Raw genomic sequence first — 26,665 nt, 5'->3', positions numbered from 1 at the left:
CGCGCGCGCCCGCCCGCCCGCTGCAGTCCCGCAGTGCCGCCGCCGCCGCGCCGGGGCTCGCGCGCGCCACAACCGTCGCAGCGGCCGCGGGCTCGGCGGGGCGGCTCCTCCCGGTGCGGGGCGGCTCCTCCCGGTGCGGGGCGGCTCCTCCCGGTGCGGGGCGGCTCCTCCTGGTGCGGGGCGACGTGGGAGCGGCGGGGCCGGGCCGGGCGGGGCCGGGCCGGGCCGGGCCGGGCTGGGCGCAACGCGGAGGTGACTCTGCTCGCCCGCAGCGGGGATGCTGCTCCTGCTGCGGCCGCCGCCGCCGCTAGTAAGGGGACAGCAGGCAGGAGAGCGGGTGACCGGGGCGCCCGGCGGCATGTGAGCAGCGGCGGCAGCGCTCCCCGAGCCCCGCGGCAGCGCTAAGGGGGCCTCTCCCTCCGGCGGCGGTTCAGCCCGCGCGGAGGCGGGCGGGCATCCCCTCTCCAGCCGCCCGCGAGGAGAGCAGGACCGGCCACAAAGCGCCGCCGCCCGCCCTCCTCCGCACGCCGCGGCGCTGCCCCTGCCAGCCCCGCTCCCGGGGAGGGAGGGAGGGGGCCCCGATCGCCCCCTCGTCACCTTCTCGCCGCCCGATCCATGGGAGGAGCGGGCCGCCTCCCCCTAGGAAGTGCCGCCGCGGCTCGCCGGGACTGAGCGGAGCGGCCGGCGGCCGGCGCGGCGGGAGGATGCCACTGCTGCGGAAGGCGCTGCGCGTCTCCAACCGCTCCATGCTCGCCTTCATCTTCTTCTTCTCCTTTTCCTCATCCTGCCTCTACTTCATCTATGTGGCCCCCGGGATCGGTGAGTCCGGAGCCGCCCCCTCGGGGAGTGGGGGTGAAGGCGGTGGTGGGGGGCGCGCCCGCCTCCCCCGGGCTGTCACCTCGGCGGGGAGGGCACGGGCGGCTCCGGGCGAGGGTGGCTCGGCTGTCGGAACGCGATCCCACCCGCTCAGGAAGGGTCGGGGCGGCCGGCGGGGGTGGCGGTAACGTGCGCGGATGCCGCATCTTTGTTCTGCTGCTTTCAAACGCTCTAGAAGGTTCATCTGCCATCGCGAGGTAGGTGGATGCTGCCCTTGCTTCTCAGGCTGGCAAAGAGAGGCACTAAAGCGGCTCAGCGTTTCGTCGTGTTACAATGCTAGGAACCGGGAAAGAACTGCAAAACTGCTGGAGTCACTTGAATGTATTAATCTTTCAAATTGTTAGTAACTACATTAATAATAAAGCCCGTGTGAACAAAAATTAAGAACCAGTTTGAATATTTGTTTTTTACTTCCGTTAGTGGGATCTCTCTCTCTTCACAGGTTTTACAGTTTGGTAACTTCCACTTCTGAAGGAACCACTTCAGAGGGAGACAAACCGTTGATTTAGAAGAAGCTTCATAAAAAAACTGTGCAAGTTTGTGTCTAAAACAGACTAAAAAAAAAAGTGCTGATTTCCTTAGTTCACTCTTCTGTTACTGGGAGACCATCAGGCTTTTTCTCAATAGATCATCCTTTTGGAACTGGTTAGCATTATCCCATAGCTAAGGCCAGTGGTACCCTGTATGGTGCTCTGTGGGATTTCACTGTGTTGGGTATCTCTTGATTAGGGAATGTTTTCCTTTTTTTCCAGGGAACGTTGCCATGTTTTTCTGCACAACTGCTGTCTTACCGGGTGCTACCTAAATACTTGCAAAATCGTCTCTCTCTTTGTCCTTAGTGCTTAAAACTCTTCTCTGCAGTCATTACTACAAAATGTCCACACTGATGTGACCACTGAATCTTCAGGAATTGTTTCCTGTTGATTGTGTCTTTATGCTATTTGGCTCCCTCTTGTTCACCATCTTCTGTTTAACTTGTAAATACTTTCAAGGTGCAATTGCTGCTTCTATACTTAAATAGTTCTATATAGTTCACCTATTATTCTATAGTCCTCCCTTTACTTATGTACTTCCTACATTATTGACAAGTCTGCCAATTACTCTTCTAGTTCAAATAAATACAAAAAAATATTAGGAAATATATAATACATAGGAGTTCTGAACTTTCTTGTCTGTCAGTGTTTCCCTGCTGAAAGGGATGTGATGTAGTCTTCCAAGTGAGAATGATGCTGATGCCCATTTAGACATCTTAGGTCTTTGAGATGCTTGTGCAGGATACATATATAAAGTAGACTTTAATTGCAAGTAATTGGTATATGATTTAAACAGCAGAGTACAGTTTCTTCATCTTTGTAAGTGAAACTTATAACATCTTACGTAATGTATGCAGCTGCAGTTTTACTTTGTTATTTAAATGCTTCTTCCCAATGGGTATCTTCTTAGGAAGTACACTGTCTCACTAAACAAGGTTTATGCAGTATCTTGTTCAGAATCAGAGCCTTTAGTGATGAAACTTTTAATTTCTGACTTCATCTTTCTGCTCAGCTATTGGGAATTACATGTGTGTTCACTTTCCTTTGTACCAGGAATGAAATTAAATCAACAGTAGGTACCCCAAAACTGTTCTTGGGGTAGGTTAGTTAGGTCTGATCAACCTTGAAGGGAAAAAAAGAATCATACTCAAACTAGTCTCTCTTGCTATCTCAGACACAAATATTGTAGTTGGCCCTTTCAAGATGTGGTTTAACAATGCAAAAATCTTGGGTAGTTACATGAGTTTGTGAGATTACAGCTCTTTCCAGCTACTGATCAATGCTGTGCTGCCCTTACTGTGTCCAGTTATGTTGTGAACTCATCCAGCTTAAGCCAAAACCCTGCAATATTGAACTTATTCCTTGTCTGTGGCACTTCTTAGGTCCAGCTTGAAACGCTACTGTGCTGTGCTGGTCTGAAGGATTCTGGGGAAGAGAATATAGGAAATGGTAAAGGGAAGGGCAGTAGGAAAGTTTTATGTCTCAGCCTATCAGTCTGCAGATGTGATGCCGATTTCCCAGGAATTTGCTCCTTAAAATGTTACTGTGTGGAATGGAAAGAAAGAAGGTCAGATATTATCTCAAAACCAACAAGCTTCCTGGCAGTATTCATGGTGAAAATATAAGTTGTAAGAACAGAAGATTTTCAAAGCACTCAGGAGCACCCAAGTTTACAGGCAGATGATTCATCTAATAATTCTATGCTGTATGGTCATGGCATTTGCATATTGTGATAGAATAGAATATTTTGCTGTACTTGCTCCTTTTTACTGAGTGTAATGAAATTGATGTACCTAAGTCAAGGCTGATTGTGTGTGTGGAGAGGAGGAGGGCTTAAGATTGCCTATTGAAGCTCAGCCACCTTACCTGTTAGCAGCTTTTCATGAAATCATTGGGATCTGTCATAATTTATGTATGCAGATATGTTTTACTGAAGATATTTTAGTTTACCAGAACATTTTCTTGCTCAACAAGCTACAAGGCACAGTGTCAGAGAGGAAGAAATTTCTAATTGTGTTGTAGGGAACTGGAGCTGCTCCCTGGCTGGCTTCTCTTTGTGGAGGTCAGAGGAACTGAAAAGAGAGGGAGAAGTTGGACTCCCAAATGTTTTACAGAGCAGCAGTGTACTGGAAGGTGGAAGAGGAAAAATTGAGTGAGTTATGCAGCAGAATGGTCTCTTGAGATGTCAAAGTTGATTGAAATTTTGAATTCTTATGGGCTACTGGAGTGGGATTCCCCCTTACCAAGCAATTCCTGGGTTATCAAAGGGAAAAGATGTCTGCACAAGTAAGCTGTTAGCACTGGAAGTATTCTCAGAGGTCTCTATCACACCGCTGTCCCTCACACTATTTAGAAAATAGAGTTACTGCATTTTTTTGACAAAACTGCAAATTTTGTAACAAATGCAGTTTAGGTCAACTTGAAATATTGACATTTTGATTAGAGGAAAGAAATCTTAATTACTTATTTTAAGGTATTTAATTATTTCTGTCTAATAATTAAATGTTTTCATTTGCACCATAATTACAGATATTGCAATAATATCACTGCTTTTTTTGTTGTTTTGTTTGGCTTTGTTTGTTTTTTGAAGAGACCTCTCAGAATGTTAATTCTTCGGGAAATGGAAGCTTTTATTATTCCATGTATTTCAGAATATGAGGGGAGGAAAAAACGCATTTCATGTTTTCAGACATGGTTCTGTGTTTTGAGACTAAGACATATAATGTTGCAAATAATATAAAAATATAGGATTTAAGTGGTTGAGAAGAATTCATGCACTATGTTGGGATTGTTCATGGGCCTGCTTTTCCCTTTTCTGTAAGCACAGGTGATTGGAGGTGGTAGACGTGGTTGCAGCCCTACCTCAGCACCCTGCTGGTCTTTTGATAGTCAGAGGAGCTGAAACAGAAGAGCAGATTGATTTCTAACTATTAATTAGAGAAGACAACTATTTTTCTAATTTTAGTTTTTCCTGTTTAATTGAATGGATGTTTTGGAGGAAAACCTTGAGGGATAGGATGGCAAGTTAAAATAGTCAAAAAAATTTCAAATGTTTAAAATTAAAAAATTTCATTTAAATGTTTAATGATACTTCTGTGTGATAGTCTCAAGTGTTCAGTGAAAGCAGATAAGAGGTGCTGCTTCTCCAGAATGACCACTTTTGTGACAGTACTTCATTTGGTGCTCCTCTGGTAAAAGCAGAAACTGAAATTTCTGATCTTGAATTAATAGCCTGTGATTCTGAAATTTCATTGAAAGTTGTAAATATTCATGTATTAGATAAAAGCTGAAGAAGCTATCTGAGAGCAGGAATATTTGGCACCAATATGGGTTTTTTTTTTCAGTGTTGTAGATAACAGTAGTAATAAAAGGGACTCAAGTAATCTATGTCTGGTCCTGACAGCTATCCAGAACCCATATGAAGGTTCAAGTTTACAGGTGGAAAGCATCCAAAGATTAGGAGAATGAGACAAATTAAAAAGGCAATGGTGACCAAGGGAGAGCATTTGCTGGTCTAATTTCTTTGCCAAAGCAGCCTGAGTATTGCAAAAGACATTTTTTTCTTTTTTCCTTGCATTTCCCATTTGCTCTCAGCATTATAACTGAAATTACATTGGATGACCTAACAGGTCTCAGAAAATGACCTCTTATTCATCCCTGGGTTATTCCTTTCTGTCTTATTCCAGCAGAGAACCTTTGCCAGACTGGGTGGAAGAGTACCTTAGAGTTCTCCATATTGTAGTCAATTGTGGTCCAGTTTTTCAGCCAGAGGGTTCTTGAGTACTGGAACAAGCTCTCCAGGGAAGAGGTCACAGCATCAAGCTTGACAGAGTTCAAGAAGTGTTTGGGCAACATTCTCAGGGACATGGTGACATTCTTGGGAGGGTCCTGTGCAGGGGCAGTAGTTGCACTCGATGGTCCTGATGGGTCCTTCCCAACTCAGCGTATTTTGTGGTTCTTGCTTGTCTACCTTGGACATGATGACCTATGCAGTTCAAATAAGAACTGGCTATGAAACAGTGCAGTGATCAAAGAAGATGCAGTCTGCTTTGACATCAGTAACTAAGAATCCTGAATGGTGAAATGAGATTGAGGAGAAAAAACCGCTAATATTTTCTCTCTTATGGTCTCTTGCTTCTTTTATTAAAACCTTGCTCCTTCTTTGTGAGTCCTAACCAAAAGGCACCTGTGCAGCCTACATAGAACTTGGAAACATCTCTATTGGTTTTAGCTCACAATTCTTATAAATCCATTTCCTGTTCTGTTACTAGGAAGTAGTTTTCCTAATAGGAAAGAATGATATCACTCCTTTTTGAACTTGTGCAGAAATGGAGGAGAGTGCTGAAAATGCTGTCAGCAAGATAACCGTTTGCCAGTGCTTCCAGATGCTGAGCCCATAAATATGGGCACGGTCTTTGTGCTGATATTCCTTGTTCCTGGTGTCTGTGGCAGTTGTGGTATTTCTAAAGACTTGTTGTTTGATTATAGAATAATTTAGATTGGCAGGGGCACCTGGAAGTCACCTGATCCAGCCTTCTGCTGAAAGCAGATCTTACTGGATCGAATTGCTCAGAGTCCTGTCCAGTTGAGTTTTGAATAAATCCAGGGATGAAGATTTTGCTGTCTCTCTGGGAAACCTGTTCCAGTGTCAGACAACTGTGAGAAAATTGTAATATGTTATCATAGTATCCCACCTTATGTTCATTGCCTTGTGTCTTTTCACTGTGTACTTTCAAGTGTTCAGTTTAGTCTTCTCTATACAACAGTACTATATTGCTGAAGACAGCAAAGAAATGCGTCCTCCTCTTAGCCCTTTCTATTTATGACTGAACAAACCCATTTCTTTTAGTTTCTGCTTCTACATAATATGCTTTCTTTTGGAAGGTTTCCTCTGGGCTTGCTCTGGTATGTTAATGTTTGTGTCTTGCTGGGATCCCCAAACTGGACATGGTACCCTAAATACGGTTTCACCCCAAATACGGTTTCTCAAGCTGCTGAAGAGACAGCAGTTGCTCCTATCGTTTTGCTGGTTATACTGTTGCCAATACAGGGCTGAATACTGTTGACTGTGTTTGCCATAATGATAGGTGGCTGGTAAATGCCTTGTCAGAGGTTTTTGTAATAGAGCCTGTGTGTAGGTCTGCTGCAGCTCAAGGGCTGCAGTGAAAGAGGACTAAGACAGTTTGCTTGTTTCTCGTGCTGTGTGGCAGTATCTGATAAAAGTCTGATGAGTTTTGCAGGATGTGGTAGATGTTCATGCTTGAATTTCCCTCCCCCCACCCCCCCCTTTACTGCCTTCTTTTATTCCTTTCTAGGGAATTATTCTCATGGGACTCTTACAAGTTTCTTGAGTAAATGAAACTTGTCTGTCTCATTGTTTCATAATTTCTGCAGGGAAATGTCTGTATTACAGAACTGATTGTTGTTTGGGAGCTATTTTCAGCTATATTCCATTATTAAAGTTCACCTGTTATTAAAGGCTTCATTTGGAGGCAGGAGTACTTTCATTAGCTGCAGAGGTCTTCTTCTTGCTTGCATTGCAGTTTTTCATGTCAGTTCCACTAATTATCATCAAATCCTTTAGCTGTGAAATTGTAGCCAACTTTCTGATTAATAGAGACTTTCCTTTTTCTCTTGCACAAAGGGGAAAATGAGGTTTAAACACTCTCTGCTTGATCTCTGATTTCCAGTGATCAAACGTTCCTCAGCATTCTGAAATGCTTGAGCTCATTGAACCCACTGAACTCAGGCAGTATCATGGGTAAGTTTTCTGCCTTGTTCTGGGAGGTGCAAAGACTTTTCCATTATGTTGGCTCAGCACAGTCATTCCTAGCACCTGATGAGAAATAAATTACTGTAGTCCTGTCATTCATGACTATCTCTCACTTTTACCAACAAATTAACTTTGAATAAACATGTATATTTATTTCTGAATCAGTTTTGCATTTTTTTCTGATTGTTTTCCTAAAGCCCTTGGGTGTTAGTACTTATTAGTCAGGGAACTTGCCTGCATAAGATTTCAATCAGTATTCATTTTGTGATGTTCTTAGTCAGAAAACAGAAAAAACCCCAGGTACTTATGGTGTACAGCTAACTTCACAAGGATGAAGTAATTAGGAGACCTCATGTGAAGTGAGTTTTCACTTAAGCCAGCCAGTTATTTGAATGCATTCTTCTCGTGGGTTGAGAAGGAGAGATTGTGTACCCTGGAGACATTTATCTGAACTGTGATGCTTTACTGACATGGCCAAAGCTTTAACCATTTCCACATCCGTCTGTGGTGAAAGATAGCTTATCTACTGGCTTTTCATTAGTAAGACTATTTCTACAAGTGACTATCTTTGCTTGCTTTTCTATGGCTCTTAGTCCTAGGTAATCTTTTGTATTCAAATTATGCAATGATATTATGGGGAGCAGCATGAAATGATTATGCTTTGTGTGGGATCCAGTGCTAGATCCCTGTGAACACAGTGCAGAGATTGGTTTCAGGACTTTAAAATACAAAAGATGATTTTTTGCAAGGTATTGCCAATGGTCAGTTCACTTTCTTAGATTTGCAGTTGTCCTTCTTTACCTTCAGTTCATTGCACATTTATTGAATTATTCTACGGCTTACTGTATAATCAACTAATAGCCTGAGAGGATAAAATAGTATCAAATATGTTGAAAATTATATTCAACATTGTATCCTTTATCATGCTTAAAACTACTGCTAGGGAAAGAAAATTTGATTAAATTTTTTTTTCACTGTAAATGGAGATCCCCTCATTTACTGTCTCCCAATAAACAGTGAACTGTCATTTATCCAATTCCTCAGACTTGCAGTCAGAGGACTTATCCATTTGGCATATCCATTGTTGCAGTGAGTATACAGAGGCTGTTTGAAGTGTTAAAACAATTTTGAAGCTTCTCTGTTGCAGCTGATTCAGATTTGTCCATCTGCACCATTCGAATGATCACTGTTAGCCTCCAGAAACACTGGTAGCTTTTGTTTTTATCAATAGATTGAGGTGATCTGTGTCTTTCTAACACGTTTTTCTTGCAGGGAGGTATACATATACAGACTTAAATGCAGTCTCACTATCCCTGTGAAAGAAATTTGGATTTATTATTATTTTACAAATAGTGCAAAACTGCCATTGAATATACAAAAACAAATCAAGAAAGAATATATTTCAAGGCACAGGTTTTTTTCTTTTATTCATGCTTGTTGTATCTGTTTTAAAGACAACTTCTGATTAATAACAAATGTATAAAAATAAATACAATACTAAGGAAGTTGAACACTTACAATAGTATTTATTGATGTTTGTTGTAAATTTCCATTTTTGAATAGGAACCTGTTTACAGCAGTCTTACATTACTTGGCGTATTGTCCTTCACTGCTGAATTGTTTAATGAATCGGTTTCACAGACTAAAGTCACTATCCTGTAGTTGTGGAAATATTCTAGCTCCTAGAATTGTAACTGTAATGTTTCAGAAGCAATCTTCATCTGACCTCTATTTACTGCGTATTTAGATTAATCATAGAATTTAATATTTAGCACTTCTGTGTTAATTTGCCATGCATGAACTCTACAAATAATGTATTTCTAACTCTAGTATTGCTGAGAACAATATCACATAACCTTGAGATGAGAAGAGATCCCTATGGGACTTGTTCTAGAAATGCCCCCATGAGATGATTCCCCATTTACAATTACTAGTGGAGAACTTGCTGTTAACCTGTTTGAATCCATACCAATTCTTATGCAATATGTTGAATGTGCTCTTCAGAAGTCCTGTGAAGACAGGTGTTGACTAGCAGATGAGTAACTTCAGGGGCAGTCGTCATTTGTCAAGCTCTGTGAAGCTTGGTTTACTGCATTTGACTCTTGCAGAATCTGTGGATTCTCTACAAAGTATTTCCTATCTGATTTTTTCAGCAATTTTTTTCCCCAGAAAGATCAGTGTATAATGTTGCTACATCTGCTCTGGTGATAGATCTTCTTTTTTTTTTTTAAGGTTCGGGCATGTTAACTTTTTGCTAATTGCTTTGAAAATATTCTCGACATAATGCTTTTTCTATGTTTGGTTTTTTGTTTGTTTGTTTGTTTGTTTGTTGGTTTTTTCTTGGCAGAATAAAAGCTGCATTTTAAAATCAGATGTGACCTCCAAGTTTGTTCATCTTTTGTTTGGCATTTAAAAAATCATTTTTGGTAATAATTAGTACTTCTCTTTGTTTTTAAAGTAATCACATTTCTAACTTCCTTGTCGTGTTCAGAATGTCAGTCCCTGACCCAGTTTCAACTTCACTTCTTCTGTAGTGTATTATACTGCATTGATTGCTTCTAAGTGCGTGGCATATTTTTTTGGCTTTGCTTTGGTGTATGAGTACAGCATGATAACTTACTAAGTTTCTATATAAAAATGAGTCTTGTGCTTTTCCTGTGAATTTGTGGGATGATAAACTAATGCAGTATTGTGAGAAGTGCTTTGATTTTTATTGTACTGCTTGGAAGGAGCTTGATTCCCTAATGGAGAGGGATCTGTGAATGAGACCATTTTCTTTAAAAAAGGTGCAAATAGTCTTCAAGTGAGTATTTAAATAACAGAAAGCTACCTGATATAAAATATTGAACCATTTTTACAGCTATTTTTATACTTTTAGAATTAATACATTGCCCCCCCAGGAGTCTAACACATAAAACTCTTAATAACTAGTGAGCTATAAAAACTCGAGACAAAAAATGATCCATCTGATATTTTTAATGTGTCCTCTGAAATACAGGATGATCCCTTTAATGCCCTAATGTGCTTTATCAGAATGAGTTTTAAATAATGCCCTAAACCCAGGACTTTTGATGACTAACATGTGGCTGTGTGTTCATGATTGCTGGTGCAGATTTGGATCAATTCATAGGAAAACTTCATCTGAATTAGTTATGAGCTCTGAGCTCACACTTGCAGTTGCTTGAGATGGAACACTGAGTATGGTATTGATTCCAAGGTGCCCTATATGGATGTGTTGTTTTATATTCCTCCCTGCACTTTCCATCTGATTACCTTGTAAACTGTATGACAGCCTGGATTCTATGTTCCTTGAGTCAGAAGTTCTCTTCCTTACTTATTATGAACCATGTACAGTGAAATAAGAAGCATATGAATAAAATTGCTTTTAGGTGGTTACATGGTTAGATGTTTGCTTTGGTTACACCTGAAATTTTGCCTTCCCGGTTTGTGCTTTGCCTTGCACTGTGACAGTGATGCTTAATACAAATGCAGAAAGACAAAAGTAGAAGAAAATCACAGAACAGTTGAGGTTGGAAGGAGTCTCTGGAGGTTATCTGGTCCAACCTCCAAGAAGTGCTCAAGAAGTACCACCTGGAGCCAGTTGCCCAGGACTGTGTCCAGAAGGCTTTAGAGTATTTCTGAGGATATTCTCTACAACCACTGTGAGCAACCTGTGCCAGTGCTCCATCCCCCTCACAGCAGAGAACTGTTTCCTGGTGTTCAGGTGGAACATCCTGTGTTTCAGTGTGTGCCCACTGCCTCTGGTTCTGTCCCTGGGCACCACTGAAAAGTGCCTGGCTCTTTTTTTTGCACCTTCCCTTCAAATACATTGTATACATATACACCCACCCTTTTTACACATTAATGTGGCCCCCTGAACTTTCTCTTCAGGCTGAACAATCCCAGCTCTCTCAGCCTTTCCTCATAGGAGCGATGCTTCAGTCCCTTTGTTTTCTTCATGGCCTGTTGTTGGATGCTCTCCAGGATGTCCATGTTCTCTATTCCACTGTGGAGCTCAGAACTGGACACTATTCCAGGTGTGGCTTCACCACTGCTGAGTGAAGGCTTTGAAGGATCACCTTGACCTGCTGGCAACATTCTTCCTAATGCATCCCATGATGCTGTTGGCCTTCTTTGCAGCACATTGCTGGCTCATGTTCCACTTGATGTCCACCAGGACCTCCAAAGCCTCTTCTGTCAAAAAGCTTTCCCGTTGGATTCCCCTAAGCATATTTTGGTGCACAAGGTTGTTCCTCCCCCGATGCAGAAATTTGCACTGCTCCTTGTGAACTTCATGAAGATCCTGTCAGCACATTTCTCCAGCCTGCTGAGGTACCTCTGGATGGCAGCATGGCCCTTTGGCATATCAGCTACCATTTTTGTGTCATAAATAAACTTTGTGAGGTTATGTTCTGCCTGTCAACCAGATAACTAATGCAGGTGTTAAAAGAGACTGAACCCACTCTTGGCCCCTGCTGTACATCACTGGTCACTGACCTCACCCTTTGGGCTTACTCAGTCAGCTTTTGATCCAGTTCACCGTTTGCTCAGCCAGTCTGAACATCAACAGTTTGTCCATGATGAAAGGTGTGAAAGGTCTTATTGAAGTCCTGGTAGACAATGCCTCCTGCTCTTTCCTTATCTATCTTTCATCATAGAAGGTTATCCAGTTGGTTGACTGTTCCTGATGATTTTCTTGTCATTCATGTACCTGAAGAATGGTTTCCAGGTTTAGCTGCTCCATTACCTTCCCAGGGATCAAGCTGAGGCTGATCAGCCTGTACTTCCCTGGGTCTTCCTTCTTGAAGATAGGAGTGACATTTGCTTTCCTCTAGTCCTCAGGCACTTCTGCCACTCATCATGATCGATCAAAGATGGTCAAGAGTGGCTGTGCAATGACATCTGCCAGCTCCCTTAGCACTTGGTACATCCCGTAAGGGCCCATGGACTTAACCCATGTCCTGTTTGCTGAAGTCTTCCACTGAGGGCAAGGGTACAATTTCCTTGTTCCAGACTGATCTCAGGGACTTGGACTTCCTGAAGACTGGCCTTGTTAATAAAGTCTGAGAGACAGGTGACATTCAATATGGCAGACTTACCCATGTGTCTTTCTTGTTGAGCAGTGGGTTCACATTCTCCTGAGTTTTCTTCTTGTCACCTATGTGCTTACAGAAATGCTTCTTGTTGTCTTTGACATCTCTGGCCAGACTTAGTTCCATTTGGGCTTTAGCTTTCCTAGCTGTCTCCCTGGATGCTCAGATATCGTTTCTATATTCCTCCTGCATTACCTGGGCTTGTTTCCTCCCACTGTGTTATGTTTGTGTTTGATTATTTTTTTTTCAGGAGGTCCTTGTTCATCCATGCAGGCCTCCTGGCATTTTATTTCTTTTCATATTCATTGAGATGGATCTCTCATGAGCTTGAAGGAGATTATTCCTGAATATTACCCAGTTTTCTTGACCCTATCATCATTTAAGGGCTGCATCCTATAGGACTCCACCACACAGATATTTGAAGACACCAAAGTCTTCTCTCTTGAAGTCCAGAGTTGTGAGCTTTCTTTTGCTTCTTCCTGCCCCTAGGATCCTGAACTCCAGCATCTCATGATCTCTGCAGCCAAGGCTGCCTTTGGTCTTCCTATCCCCAGTGAACCTCTTCTCCTTGGTAAGTATGAGGTTCTGCAGGTCACTTCCTCTCTCACTGGCTCTAGCACTCGTGTCAGGAAGTTGCCATCAGTGCATTCCTTCTGGAGTTTTATCTGACTCCCTTCTGCTATCAGTCATCCTCCACCCCCTAGAGGAAAAACTATTTCTCTGTTGCACTTCTGGCCTGTGTGGATTGAATACTTTGCTGCTGTTGCTGCTGGTTGATGTGACATGTGAACTGTGCTCTTTTTCACAGGTCTTTGCCAGTAGATGAGATTTATTTTTAGGACTAAATTAATATCTTTGATTTTTGCCTGATGTTTTAGCTTCTGACGTAATTAATTGGCTGCTTGAGCCCCTGCTGCTACCTAAGCAGCTGCTGAATGATAGTGGAATAAACTGAGCAGATCTGTACTCCTTCTAACGGTGGTTGTGCCAGACACCCAGGGACACAGACTGCCCACAAAGGGAGAATGTTTTATTTTGCTTATGTATTTCAGTAGAGTTGGATGGTGAGTTGACAAGCAGCTCAGCCAGAAAGAGGAGGTAGACTAAAAGAATTACTGATAAAAACATGGCAAGGTTAGCTCTTCCTGGTAGCAAGAGCAGCTCTTGAATACTTAAAGAGTATTCAAGGTGGCAGCAGACTTTACCTGGTTGGTTTTTTTTTTCAATTACATCTTTTCATGATGTCTATTTTTGAGACAAATGCCTTTTCTAACTTTCTCACAAAGGTCTTGTGTGTTTGTTCAAATTTTTCTCCTCTATGTCAGAAGGAGTAAGCTTTACTTCACTAAAGGGAAGATGTATGTACTTTTGCAGAAAATCTTGTTTTTCCAACGTTTATGTCTGCATTATCTGGACTTCAGTAACATTTCCCATAAAAATTAACATTTACATGGCTCTCTTGACTTTGTTGTGGACTTGTTTGAAAATCTAACTCTCAGTTCTTTACCACATCAGGTTCCTAAAACTTTTGCCCTTCATATTGTTTCCTCCATCTCACTTCAGGGCAGTGAGCAAGCACAGTTAGCTGTTAGCCATATCAACCTACCACATTTGGTTTATGTGAACTAAGGTTATGCTTCTATAAACCTGCTGAAAGCTCTATAAACCTTCTGCAGAGTTAAAAATTCAAGTGACTTGGGCTTTTGGTATCACATTAAAAAGGAGAATAAAGCACACAGTCTTCCAAAGGTTATCTCTGAAATCAGTATTTACTAACGTATTTATATTAAAAAACACACTTTATTTTAGTATTGGAATAGGAAGATATTGAAGAGAAGAGCTGTACCTATGGGAGAAAAAAACTTTTATGGGGAAAAAGAAAGGTTGATACCAACTTAAAATATGTTAACATTTGAAGAAAGAAATTTTTTGTTAATTAGGAATATTTTGTCCTATTTGGAAAGCAAAGATACACATGTTTTACTTTCAGGAAAGCCGTGAATTTTGAAATTGTTTGTTTGAAGGTAAAGAATTGTTCTTGGAGGAACAGATCTAATTGCCTTTATGTTGATTCCTAAAGGAGGAGGTTTCTTTAGTAGGTAACTTCATAAATGAGTTCACCAATTGCACAGATTCCTTGAAATGCTTAGTAGAGACACCCTAAAAATCCCAGTATTTGAATGGAAAACTACAAATGTAATTAAATAATAGGAACCACATCATTACTTTATGTGAATTGGGTTAAAATGTTGAGAACTTTTTGTGTAGTTTTTCTGTAGGGAAATCTGAATGTTATCTGTTGTCTTAAATCCTGATAAGAATCTTTCTTGTGGGATTTCCTACCTCTGTCATCAGGCCAAAGTTGTAGTTTTTTGTTTTGTTTTGCTTCTCTTTAGTGATCAGAAGGTGTTGAGACAAATTCAGGATCCTAGCAGCTGAGTAACTTTTATACTCATGTAAACTCTTGTTAACCAGCACAGCTAGTCATGCTGTCCAAGGGTTTGAGAATTACATGCCATGCATGGCACCTGGCATGTTCAAAGCCTCTCTTTTAGCTGTTAATATTCCTTGTTTTAATAAGGAGCTCTTTGAAAGCCAGGAGAACCCCTCCATTAATTCTTTTAAAAGATAAAGACATTGTTTTAGGGCTTTGAAATAGTATTCTTTGAAATATTACGCTGGTGTTTTTATCTCTGTAGGTGTTGGTAGTACTGTTTGTTAATGTGGTGGAATGAATTACTGTATTTTCCTCTGGAAATGCCCCCAGTCCATTATACACAGTTCTTTGTAGCTCTACACTCTCTGTGTTGGGCTGGAAGAAGTTACCAGTTGATCTGGAGTTACTTGTGTCATGCCACTGGTGGTGGGTCATCTAATGGAGTTCCTGAGATAATTTTCTAACTTTTCTTTAATATCTTTATTGATTTTTCACTCCTGATATGTTTAGTTCTTTCCTACAAAGATGCAGAGCATTTTTTTTTTTTGTTAGGGTGGTTACTAGTTACGGGGAGCCAAATATCCCCCAGACAACTGGGTGCTTAATGTAGGTGAAGTGGCAGATCTTTTTGACCTTCTTTGCTGCCTTCTGTAAAGGAAATTTGTCCTTCCCATTGCAGTATTTTTTTAGGTCTTTGAGTTCTGGGTAGGCATTTACTCACTCAGATACAAATGCAGCTTCATTTCTACCTTACTAACTTCTGCTTAATGCAAAGAAATATCTTGAGATCACATTTGGGGCTTGGGGTGCAAGACTGAAACAGAAATATTTCATGCTGTTGTTGTTAGTGAGCCACTTAATTACTCAGAATGTTGATTTACTCACCCTTGATGCCTATAATAAATATTTCATGTATAATTATAAAACATTAATAATTTGAGATTGGCAGTGATTTGTAGAAGTTGTATAACAAAGCAGCTGTTGGGAGTGGATGAATAGCAGTGCATTTTGACTGAAAGTTGTGTTAAATAGTAAAAAAAGGGACCATTATATGGGACTAAATGATTTTTTTGACTTTTTTTTTGTCCTATATTTCAATGATGAGATGTATTTACATAAGAAAATCTTTTTATTGCTAAATTAAATTTTCTTGTCACCCTCGGCTGCTTTTTGTAAGTTAAAGAGAAATGAAAGTGTCATATAAAGTTTCTATTGACATTCTGTAGTTTTTGGGTTTGTATGGAGCCATGGTTATGAATCCATTTTAGTCTTTTCTATTGCTGCTGTTAGGTTTCACTGTGTGGACCTTCATCTCAAAGAACTGTTATTCACTGACTGTGGATTCAGACACAGTAAAAAATGTTGAATACATTGTAGATGTATGTTAGAATAACTTGGAAATACATTATTTTAATACAAATTCAAAATTGCTTTTTGTTTTACCAGCAAACACATATCTCTTTATGGTGCAAGCTCGTGGTATAATGTTGAGAGAAAATGTAAAAACGATAGGACACATGATAAGATTGTACACTAACAAAAATACTACACTGAATGGCACAGGTAAGAATATTTCTTACTTAATTTTTAAAAGGCCTTTTTTTTTTTAAAAAAAAAAGGCCAATCATTAATGACATAGCTTGATTATGAAAATGTAGACCCAAATCCTACTTCTCTGTAATTGGAGTGAAGGTCAAATAGTTACTATTTATCAGTTCACTTTTGTAGGAAATATTTGTGGCAGCTGTAACAAAGATACCTGTATTTAATTATTATTCCTCTAGTGCAATAAAATGCTTTTTAAATCATGCTGCTAGGAATTTGTTAACTAAAAATTAATGCTCTCACCTGCATGATGATATGTTACAATTACAGTGGATAACATAGGTTTTTACAAAAATCAATTCTTCTTTTTAAGATTATCCTGAAGGAAACAATTCTAGTGACTGTGTTGCTCAAACAACAATGTATCTTCCAGAGAACTTCACCTACTCTCCTTACCAGCCTTGTCCAGAGAAGCTGCCTTACATGAGTAAGTTTTAAACTGACCTTAATGTTTATCTAGTAAGTTAAATTGTATTTTAAACAAAACACAGTTATTTTACTATAAAATATAATTATAAGGAGTAATGAAATAACATACATCTGATAATGGACAGAAGTTTGTGTGTAACTAATGTGTTACTGAAGTTTTGGTCTCTTTACTAATCACCTTTACTAATTTGAAATCAAGTAATTAAACTACTGATTTGTACGAGAGAAAATTTCACATAGTTTCTGAAGTTACTTGTGATGCATTCCAGAATTCTAACCTCTTGTCTTTTAGACACCTGACTTAATGCATGGGCTGTCATTCAGCATGAGCAAGTAATTAAATATTTAATAGAGCAGTTCAGATCCATATCATACCAAAAATTGTTGCTGACAGCTAAACTGAATTCTGATCCATTTTTCTTCGAAGAAAAATATTGGATTTTATTAGGATAAACTAGATTCCATTATAACCTTTTTAAAAATCTCAACAGAGAAGTTTATTTGTTGAAGAAAACAGAAACAGCGCATGTTATCTGTGTTTCTTTTCAATAATGCCAGTTTCTAAGCTTTCTTTCTTATATTTTAAATATAGAGATATGGAGCCAAAAGTATAGATCAGTTGCTGTTGCTTGTGAAACTAAATCATATAGAAAACTGTCTTAAGCCAGGTAGTAATTAGCCCATGGCATGATAATATCCTTATTTCAGCCACTTTCCCTCCAGACATAGGGTTTGACTTTCAAAATCATATTTTTATATAATATTGAACATATAAACAAATCAAACCTAATTATTCCAATAGTAAATATTTTAGCTACTTTTCAAAACATAAAAATTTCAGCAAATATCAAATCTGGATAATCAGAGAAACAAGAGTGATGATTTTGCTGACTGAAAAATGCATATAAATTAGTATTTTTAATGGCATTTTTAAGGGATCTGGCAGTTGGAATTCTGTCAGATTAGCTGAAAACTAAGTAATTCTACCAGTAATCTCTCTATAGATCTCCTTGATGCTGCTTTCCTTTTACCATTTTGTTGTTGTTGTTGGGTTTTTTTGTTAGTAATTGCTTTGTGCTTCGTCTGTCCTATTTGATTTAATAGAAAAATAATTTTAATAGAAAATCATTCACTGGATAAGTTGCTTTTCAACAAAGGGGTATGTGTTTCACTTTTTGGTTTTCATGTATACCGTTTTAATCATCATCTCTTTCTAATTACAGTCTAAATAAAGCATCTCTGAAGATCATTTAATTTAATGAAATGTTGTAGGAAGTGTGAGATAGCCAGGGAAGAAAGAGTATTGAATCGTGTATACTTTGACATGCTTAATTAGTCTAAGGTTATTATAGAAGTCAACTTTTCTTCTTTACATCAACTTGCCAAATTTATGTCATGAAAGGGGTATGGTAAAATCATATTTCGTCCCAAGTACATATGCTCTTAAAATAGGAGCAGCTATTGCCTTTTTTGTGTGACTCAGTCTTACAGGTTATAACCCACTGGTTGAGCAATGCTGTTCTAATTCATAAGCAAAACTCCTCTTTGAGTTAGAAGCAGTACAAGAATCTCTCTGTCTCTTCCTTTGTAGATAAATTGATAATCCCAGCCTTTCTAGACTGCATAGTTTCTAAAGCTCTTGTCACCCTTGATCTTTTTGCACCGTAGACTGTCTTAGATTTGATTTCTTTGTAAATCATCATAACTGGCTTAAATCCTGGTTACAAAACAATTTAGTTTTGTAAAACTTCTCTTTTTTTTTTTCTCATAGCAGCAGTTAATACATTCCAGGATGAGATTTTCTATTTTTGTACAAGTGCATTGCATTGGCTCATATTAATGTGCAATCCATTATAAACTGTAAAACTGTCTCTCTACATACTGCAGCAAAGCCAGGTATTGCTTGTTTTGCTGTGCATGCTTCATTTTTTCCTTCAGTAACAAACCATCCTTTTTTTAAAAATTCATTTTACTTTATTGGTTTCTGTATCTGATTTGTTGAAATAATTTTTTTTTCTGATTTTCTTCTTCAAAATGCTTTTTGCTTTCTCAGCTCTCTTATTTTGAAGGTTGTATAAATATGTTTTATTGCAGCCTGCTAGAGACTAATGGAAGTAGTGACTAGTAAGCCCAGTTATTTACAGAGATGCCTTCTCCTGCTCCCCACCAGTGACAGGGAAAAAATGCTGATTTCTATTTGCTCATCTGTGTAATTTTGATAGTACCAATACTTCAGGTTTTACTAAAGCTGCTTTTTAAACACTCTGGATGGAATTTCATCATGTCCCATAAAGTTAGAAGCACCTGCTTTATCTAAATACTGTTTTACCATTTGATGTTTTTTTCTAATTTAAACTCTGTAAGGATCTGTTCACATCTGAACTTTTCTCAGAAGACTGAGGTATCTGAGTCACATCCTGTGTTATTTGCTCCCTTTCTAGCGTAGTAATTGACCTTTATTTATCTTTATTTTCCTTTTAGATTCTGTAATTGAAGTGAAAGGCTCTTGTTGCTCTTCTGTCTCTTGGTAGTTGAAATTGATTTTTTAATTTTTTTTTTAAATTTATTTTGTACATGTTTATATACTGGTCCTTTGATTGACCTTGAATTTATATTTCTTAAGATTTCTTTTTTGGGTTATTGAAGAGTTTCAGACACAGCCATTATGATACTCTAAACTTATTTTTAAATGATCATTTTTATTTTAAAATATTATTTAATTTTTATTTAAACCTCTGTAGGATTAGCTTGTTCTAGTGTCTATCTATACAGGGTTTTTAGCAACTGCCAGGTTTCATTTTTTCCTAAAACAATTAAATAAATGTGGGTTTCTTTAAATCTTCTCTTGAAATAGCTCCATAGTGTACTGTTCTTTATAATTTTTCACCTATGATTTTACATTAAAAAAATAGTTACCTTCTTCATTTGCAATTAGTACTATATTTAATCATATCCAAAACTAAAACAGCTCTTGCAGTATCTTCTACCTTCTTCTGAAAACAATAGTTATTCCTAGTATGTTCCAAAAATGTCAATATTTACAGAAGATTTAGCTAACTAGTCAGTGACACAAAGCAATGTATTGGGCACAAATAGGATCTTTTGGGTATGGACACAGGGGAGAAAATCGAAGTGATTTTTTGACTGACTTTAAAATACCAACCCTCACCAAAATACTTACCTTTCTAGACAAAAATAAGAATAATATTTCATAGTGTTTGTCAGAAATTTCTTCCAAGATTTTTATTTGATGATTTAGAGTGTAGTAGTTGCTGAAGAATGACTTGAGCTTTTGGTTAATGACTGCTACATTAGTCTTCTCCCCAGATTTTCTTGATTCTTTTTATTGCTTTTGTGGGTATTTACTATGAATCATTATTTCCAGTTTTGAACTTTTTCACATGCCTAATGACTGACATCTTCCAGCTATCGACTAAATGTTAATATTTTCTCATAGTAGGTACTAACCTGATTTTTTTCAAACCATATTGTTGTCTTTATTCAATTACTTACTGAATTCCACTCTAATGCCTTTTGCAAAAGCTTTTCCCATTGGGGTCATTAGTTCTACCAGTGGTAATTCTCAAATCCAGCCCATTGCTATGAATTGGTTTGAAGCAGATAGTGGTGGATTAGTGGATGAAGACTCTGCATGAAACGTGCGTATCATCTAAAATTTAAATTGAGGAAGTTTGTTGAGTGTAGTGATGATGCATTTTCTTTTAATGTGAAAGTGGAGAAGGAAGGCACACAGAATTTGAGTAAAGGTTCAGTAGTGCAGATAATGTAGAATTGTTAACAGTGGTAGTTGAAATGAAAGGCAGTCCAAATTTTCTGTAATAGATGCAGAATTCAAATTACTTTGCTTGTTCTGTGTCCTCTGAAATGAGTGGTTTTTTAATAGGTTTTATGGAAGGATTGTTTGTTTTTGGAAACACTGAAATTCATTCTGTAAAAAATTAAAGATTAAGAGGATAGTATAAATTGGTACTTTTTTGTCTGTAGGTAGTGTTAACTACAAATTTCTGATGCCATTTGTCTATGATATCCCTTGTAGGGTTAGATCAGTTGTCTTAATTGAAATTAATAAATAAGGGGTTTTTTCCTCTCTTTAGGAGGCCTTATTGATGTCAATATGAGTGAAATTAGTTTTGATGAAATTCAGCAACTGTTTTCAAAAGATTTAGACATTAAACCAGGAGGACACTGGAAACCAAATGACTGTAAGCCACGGTGGAAGGTGAGATGCTGATTTTCTGTTTTGGTTTATTTTTTCTTGTTGATATGTAAGAATAGTTTACCATTGCAAGCACTCAGTCTTTTGGTGCTATATATGTAGTATCTCATAGCATTTGTAGTATGCCATCTGTGCTCAAGAAGAAACTTCAGCTAGGAGAAAAATTTGAAATGGATCATCAAGAACTTTCAAAGGTTCATTAGCTGTTGTTACTAAAGATTTCATCATATGCATGCAAATCTATCCTATGTGTCTGTTGCTTGAAGTACAACTAGAAGCAAGTGAACATAAAATGAAAATCTTGTTTATGTGTTACTCAAATTTTTTTTCTTAATTACTTGAGCAAATTTCCAACACACTTTCCTAGGGGGAACCAACATGTAAAACACTGAGCCAATATAAATGTAAAAGTTGAAAAGCCACAGGAAACTTGATTTTTATTGAAATATTAACATTTTAAGATGCTGATGTAATAGCTTAATTTTTTTTTCCTGAAGGTGGCTATCCTTATTCCTTTTCGGAATCGTCACGAGCATCTTCCAATTTTTTTCCGTCATCTGATACCTGTGTTGCAGAAGCAGCGGCTGGAATTTGCCTTCTATGTTGTTGAACAGGTAACAGCATCTACTTGAAAAGAGACTTCTCAAGATTCCTTACTAAAAGGGATTTGATATTCTTACCAAGATTTGGATGAACCCAGAATTTCAAAATTGTTACTCTACTCTTCTTCTCCTTTAAATGGAAAAGGAAAGTTCACCTCCATTCCCCAGTTTAAGCAGTGGCCAGATACATGATGCTTTTCTTCAAATATGGGCCGGTATTTTGTAGGTAATAACATGGCCTCTTAGAATCTATTGTCATTGTAAGTTTTCAAAGGCAAAAAAGTAGGTCAGCAGCAGTGTTCCTCAGGGCTCAATTCCAGGGCCTTACATTCAGTGGATGCAGGAGCCGAGTGCACCGTCAGCAACTTTCTGATGATGTCAATCACACATGTCAGTTGGACTTTTGAGTGATGCCCTACAGAGGGATCTAGATAAATTGGAGCATTGGGCAGTGATTAATGGGATGAAATTTAATAAGTCAAAATGTTGCACTCTGCACCTAGGATGGAGTAAAGCCAGGCACAAGTGTAAACTGGGAGAGGAGTGACTGGAGAGCAGCCCTGCACAAAGGGGTCTGGGGGTGCTGTTTGGAAGCCGGAACCAGGCTCAGTCCTGGCTCACAGGAGTCAGCAATGTGTGCCCTGCCAGCCAGGAGGGCAAACCCCATCGTGGGGTGCATCCAACCTAGCATGACCAGCCAGTCAAAAGAGGCATCACTGTCTTTTTTTTTTTTTTTTTTTTTTTTTGTGTGTGTGTTAGAGTATGTTTTTCTCATAGTATTGAAAATTTTGTCTCTCCTTGATTTTTACAATGTCTCCTTTGTTTTCTGTGTGAAGACAGGTACACAACCTTTTAATCGTGCAATGCTCTTTAATGTTGGCTTCAAAGAGGCAATGAAGGATGCTGTCTGGGACTGCATAATATTCCATGATGTGGATCACCTACCTGAGAATGACAGAAATTACTATGGATGTGGAGAAATGCCACGCCATTTTGCAGCAAAGCTGGACAAATACATGTACATGTAAGTAAAGAGTTTTATTCACATTTTTTCTTAAATACCCAGAAATATTTTAAAAGAGTGTATGAATTTTGTGACACTATATACAGTAGGTGAAAACAGCAAACCGACCTTCTGCTATGCTATTTAGAGAAATGACTATTTAGTTACCAAAATAAAGATTTAAATTTAGTGTCTGCATTTGATATGTTACTAATTAGAAGATATTATTTATAATTTTCAATGTTGAGCGTGTTGCAGTGAGGTTGATCTTGGAAAAAAAAATGGTTTGTGTGTCAAGGGGGAAAATCCTACCTAACTGACTAGAAATGTTTTCTGGCTACATAAACCCTTGTACTGCTGTTACAAAAGAAAAGCAGATAATCTGCAGCAGAATATCACAGGAAAAATGTCTGTCTTTATTTTCTCATAAATGTACACTTCTATTTCTGTTTCATACTGCTTTTTAAACTGAAGATTTTCTTACTGCTAGACCATTTTGTATATTGTCTTTCAGTCTCTACATTTGGTGAATGTAGTGGGACCTGCAGTTTTCTTGCCTCCTTTTCTTCTGCCAGTTTACATTAATGATGTGCCACTTGCTTTTTAACACTCTGCTATCTCATGACGTTCTTGGAATCATTTCATGTAGAGCTGTAGGTTATTGCTTGCTACGTGTATGCATTTGCTGTCCTGAACTTGGGAAGTTAATCAGGTTGACAACCTGGTCAACCAACAGATCAAAAGCAATGCCTTGAAACCATGGCTCTGTCTGGACATCAAGTTGTCAACCAATCAGCAGTTAAATGTTTAAAGATTTTATGTGTATTTAAAAAGACAAAAGTTAGCACTCATGAATATAGATAAGAGATTTCATCTATCTTTATATGTACTTATAAAACACTTTATGTATTTTTATATACATTTATAAAATGTCTGAATAGGTAAGTATTTACAAAATTGATGAATGTATAAATGAAACCAGATTTATAAAATACAAAAATAAATAAACCTCTAAACAGTCCCATTAGCTGTCATATTCCAGTTGGTTTTGGTTGGTGGTCTTGTTTTGGGTTGACAGTGGGTTTTCGTTGGTTATTTTAGAGGTATGTATGTGAGGTTTTTTTGAGAGGGAGAGAGGGGGGTTAGAACACCTGCTACTTCAGTTAAATGTTGAAAGGCAAATATAGTTGCAACCTTCCCCAAATGCTATTCAGATTTGGTTGAATCCTGTTTTTCCACAGAGATCAGAAATTACATGGTTTTATATTTGTTTTTCTTTCCCCTTGCATTCTGGAGTTATTTGTCCTTCGGTGTGGCAATTGTGTCCTAAGCAATGGTAAATCTTTTTGTAGATAGTCTTAACTCCTTGAAGGTTCCAGATTTGGAAGTGTCTCCTGAGACACTTCTGTTTTATGGAATTGTGTGCTGATTCTGAAAGAAAGCTTCTTTACTGTAGCAGCTTCTGGGTTAAGGATGCCAGTTAATATTGATGGAAGTAAATATAGATATTTATTTTTTCTAGGTTGACAGAGTGTTTTGAGGACTGGAAATGACATTGGCTGGGGCATAGTATTTTGTATAGTTATTGTGGCTGTTCATGTTGTCCAATTGCTTACTGCTTAATAATATGTGTTAGCAATTACTGTTGCTTACTGAAAGAAAAGCATATAGATCCTTTTGATTCAAAAGTTTATCTTTTAAAAACTGGAAAATGTTTTTTTAAATCAGTGTGCCATTCACTGTTTAATAGGTGCTCTTAAACTGTTTCTCTCAAGTTTTAACAGTTCTGTAGAATATAGTAATGAATTACAATTATTTAATTGATGCGTTACTGATTTGTAATTTTTCAGTTGATTAAAGAGGTTTTTTCAGTTGAATAGTGTCAACATAAATAGTTTGAGGGCTTCACTTAACACTTCAGCTATGGATCTAAATCAGCCATCTGAAGCACCTGGTAGACTGTTGTTTGTTATGGCTGATACTCTTTGGAGCTACAGTGTAAGAGCACCTTTTATGCAAATCAGACACTACTGCAAACCTTTTGTTCGACTTGGTGTATGTCACTTAATGCTGGCAATCTGTGAACCAGTTTCCCTTAGTGAATACATTCAGCCTCTGTTCATGTCCTTAGTTTGGGGCTCTTGCTTTTTGGAAAGGTATTGTTCAAAAGAGAGGGCTACCTGTCAAAGTTCAGCTAACGATATAGAATTTGTCTTTTGTTTCCAGCCTTCCGTACAATGAGTTCTTCGGTGGTGTAAGTGGCCTGACAGTGGAACAATTCAAGAAGATCAATGGTTTTCCAAATGCCTTCTGGGGATGGGGTGGAGAAGATGATGATCTTTGGAACAGGTGAGTATTGAGTGCTTAGGTCTTTCTGTACCATCCACCCTTTGAGACCAGTTAGGTGTGTTTTGTTGTTACTTGTTACCTTTTCGTAACTTGTTTTAAATGGACAATTCTACATAGTTTGCTTCAGAAATATCAGAATATACCATTTGAAGGGATAAGTATGATGTTCCTTTTTCTTGGCCTGGGGACAGCTAGCAGATTTTTAAAAGCTAGGCCTTGTGACAAATAACAGAAAGAACAGGTAATCATACTAAGCATATTGCTTCACTCTTGCTGCTAGCATTATGAAATACCATTCCACAGGCATGTAGAGTAAGCATCAGTTTCATATCTTAGGAGCAGTGTTTGAGAGAGAGGTTAATTTGTGAATACATTGATAGTCCCACACTGGACAATGGACAGCACTGCTCATGGCATTACCTACTGCTCCCAGTGAATGAGTCTAAACTGTTCTAACTGAGCTATTGAAAGGCTCTGCATGAGTTTCTATATAAAGAGATCTCTTTTAAAGGAAGAATTTTATACTTTTTTCTTGCTATTTTCACGTTTTTATGCTGGAACAAGCAGGAAATATTAAATATGAAATTATTATTATTTTGCAATTTGCCAGCTTTTTCAGTAGTTGGGTTTGGAGTGTTGTGGGTTTCTTTAGGAAAAGAATGTCAATGAGCATAAAGATTTAGTTTTAAAATATTTGATGTGTATTTTTCACTTTTGCTTTAACTCATATGGTGAGTTGTAAGAAGATGTTTTTACAAATGTTTATGTATTTTATGGCAGGGTTCACTATGCTGGATACAATGTAACAAGACCTGAAGGCGATTTAGGGAAGTACAAATCCATTCCTCATCATCACAGAGGTGAAGTCCAGTTTTTGGGACGGTAAGAAAACCAGAGGAATGTTCAAATTCTACAGCTAAAGATGTAAAATTTTTTTCTTGCGTCCACACATATGAATAAGCAGTCAGTTCTTATCGGTGTTATTTCCTCTTTGGTGCTAAAATTCCTATTTTTTTAAACACATTATATTTGCTGTTCAGATGTTTTATATTTAACCATGAGAGAGACTGAGTTTGTGTGTCAGAAGATATTATCATCAGAATCTTTGATCCAGAATGTTATTGTTCCATAATAGTTTTGGCATTAGTGCTGGCAGGGCTCCATTAGTTGGCTATTTTGGATATTTTGCAAAAGGAAGCAATGCAGCTAGGGCAAATGACTCCTGCATGAAAACAGACTTTAAAACTCCTCAAGGATTGGCTTCTTCCCTCATATTTTATTCTTTTCTGAGATACAAGTCTTCTCATTTCTTGCACACATTGACTTAAATGTTTTATTTTGGGATTCTTTTCTTTTGCTACAAAGTTACAAAACACTTAAACTGGCCAGGAAGTTCTGCCTGCCCTGGGATTTGAATAGAAACCAGAATGCAGCAGATGACCTACATGTAAAACTTAGAAGGTGAAACACAAAGTAAAGGCTTTATGATATATGTTTTCCAGTAACTAGAAATACTGCTCAATTCTGTTATCAATGGATGTCTTTTTCTGGGAACATCCTTTTTCTCTTTTATTCATAATTTTGAATAGACACATGCAGTAGAGATGAGTAAATCTGTTCTGTGAAACTAAAATGTATATGTGGGTAATACAGGGGATGGGAACTGTTTTTTAATCACCTCAAATTTAGATGTTTGCACATGCAGGAGTCTCAAGAGTGAAATGAAAA

At 38.3% G+C, this 26,665-nt stretch overlaps 1 protein-coding gene across 1 annotated transcript in view; it reads left to right on the top strand.

The window, feature by feature from the left end:
* The first annotated feature begins 243 nt into the window (after positions 1-243).
* The window catches only part of B4GALT6 (beta-1,4-galactosyltransferase 6), a 31,739-nt gene continuing 5,317 nt past the window's right edge, over positions 244-26,665 (top strand). Inside the window, exons 1-8 of the mRNA XM_069004662.1 lie at positions 244-819; positions 16,159-16,275; positions 16,631-16,744; positions 20,862-20,986; positions 21,481-21,597; positions 22,422-22,609; positions 24,815-24,937; positions 25,718-25,819. Of these exons, the coding sequence (XP_068860763.1) occupies positions 705-819; positions 16,159-16,275; positions 16,631-16,744; positions 20,862-20,986; positions 21,481-21,597; positions 22,422-22,609; positions 24,815-24,937; positions 25,718-25,819 (1,001 nt within the window). The 5' untranslated portion in view covers positions 244-704. The remainder of the gene's footprint in view (positions 820-16,158; positions 16,276-16,630; positions 16,745-20,861; positions 20,987-21,480; positions 21,598-22,421; positions 22,610-24,814; positions 24,938-25,717; positions 25,820-26,665) is intronic.

Source organism: Aphelocoma coerulescens, chromosome 2, assembly GCF_041296385.1.
Source record: "Aphelocoma coerulescens isolate FSJ_1873_10779 chromosome 2, UR_Acoe_1.0, whole genome shotgun sequence".
Classification (NCBI taxonomy): Eukaryota; Metazoa; Chordata; class Aves; order Passeriformes; family Corvidae; genus Aphelocoma; species Aphelocoma coerulescens.
Note: the sequence above shows the minus strand (reverse complement) of the source record. Positions and strands in the feature narration are given on the sequence as shown.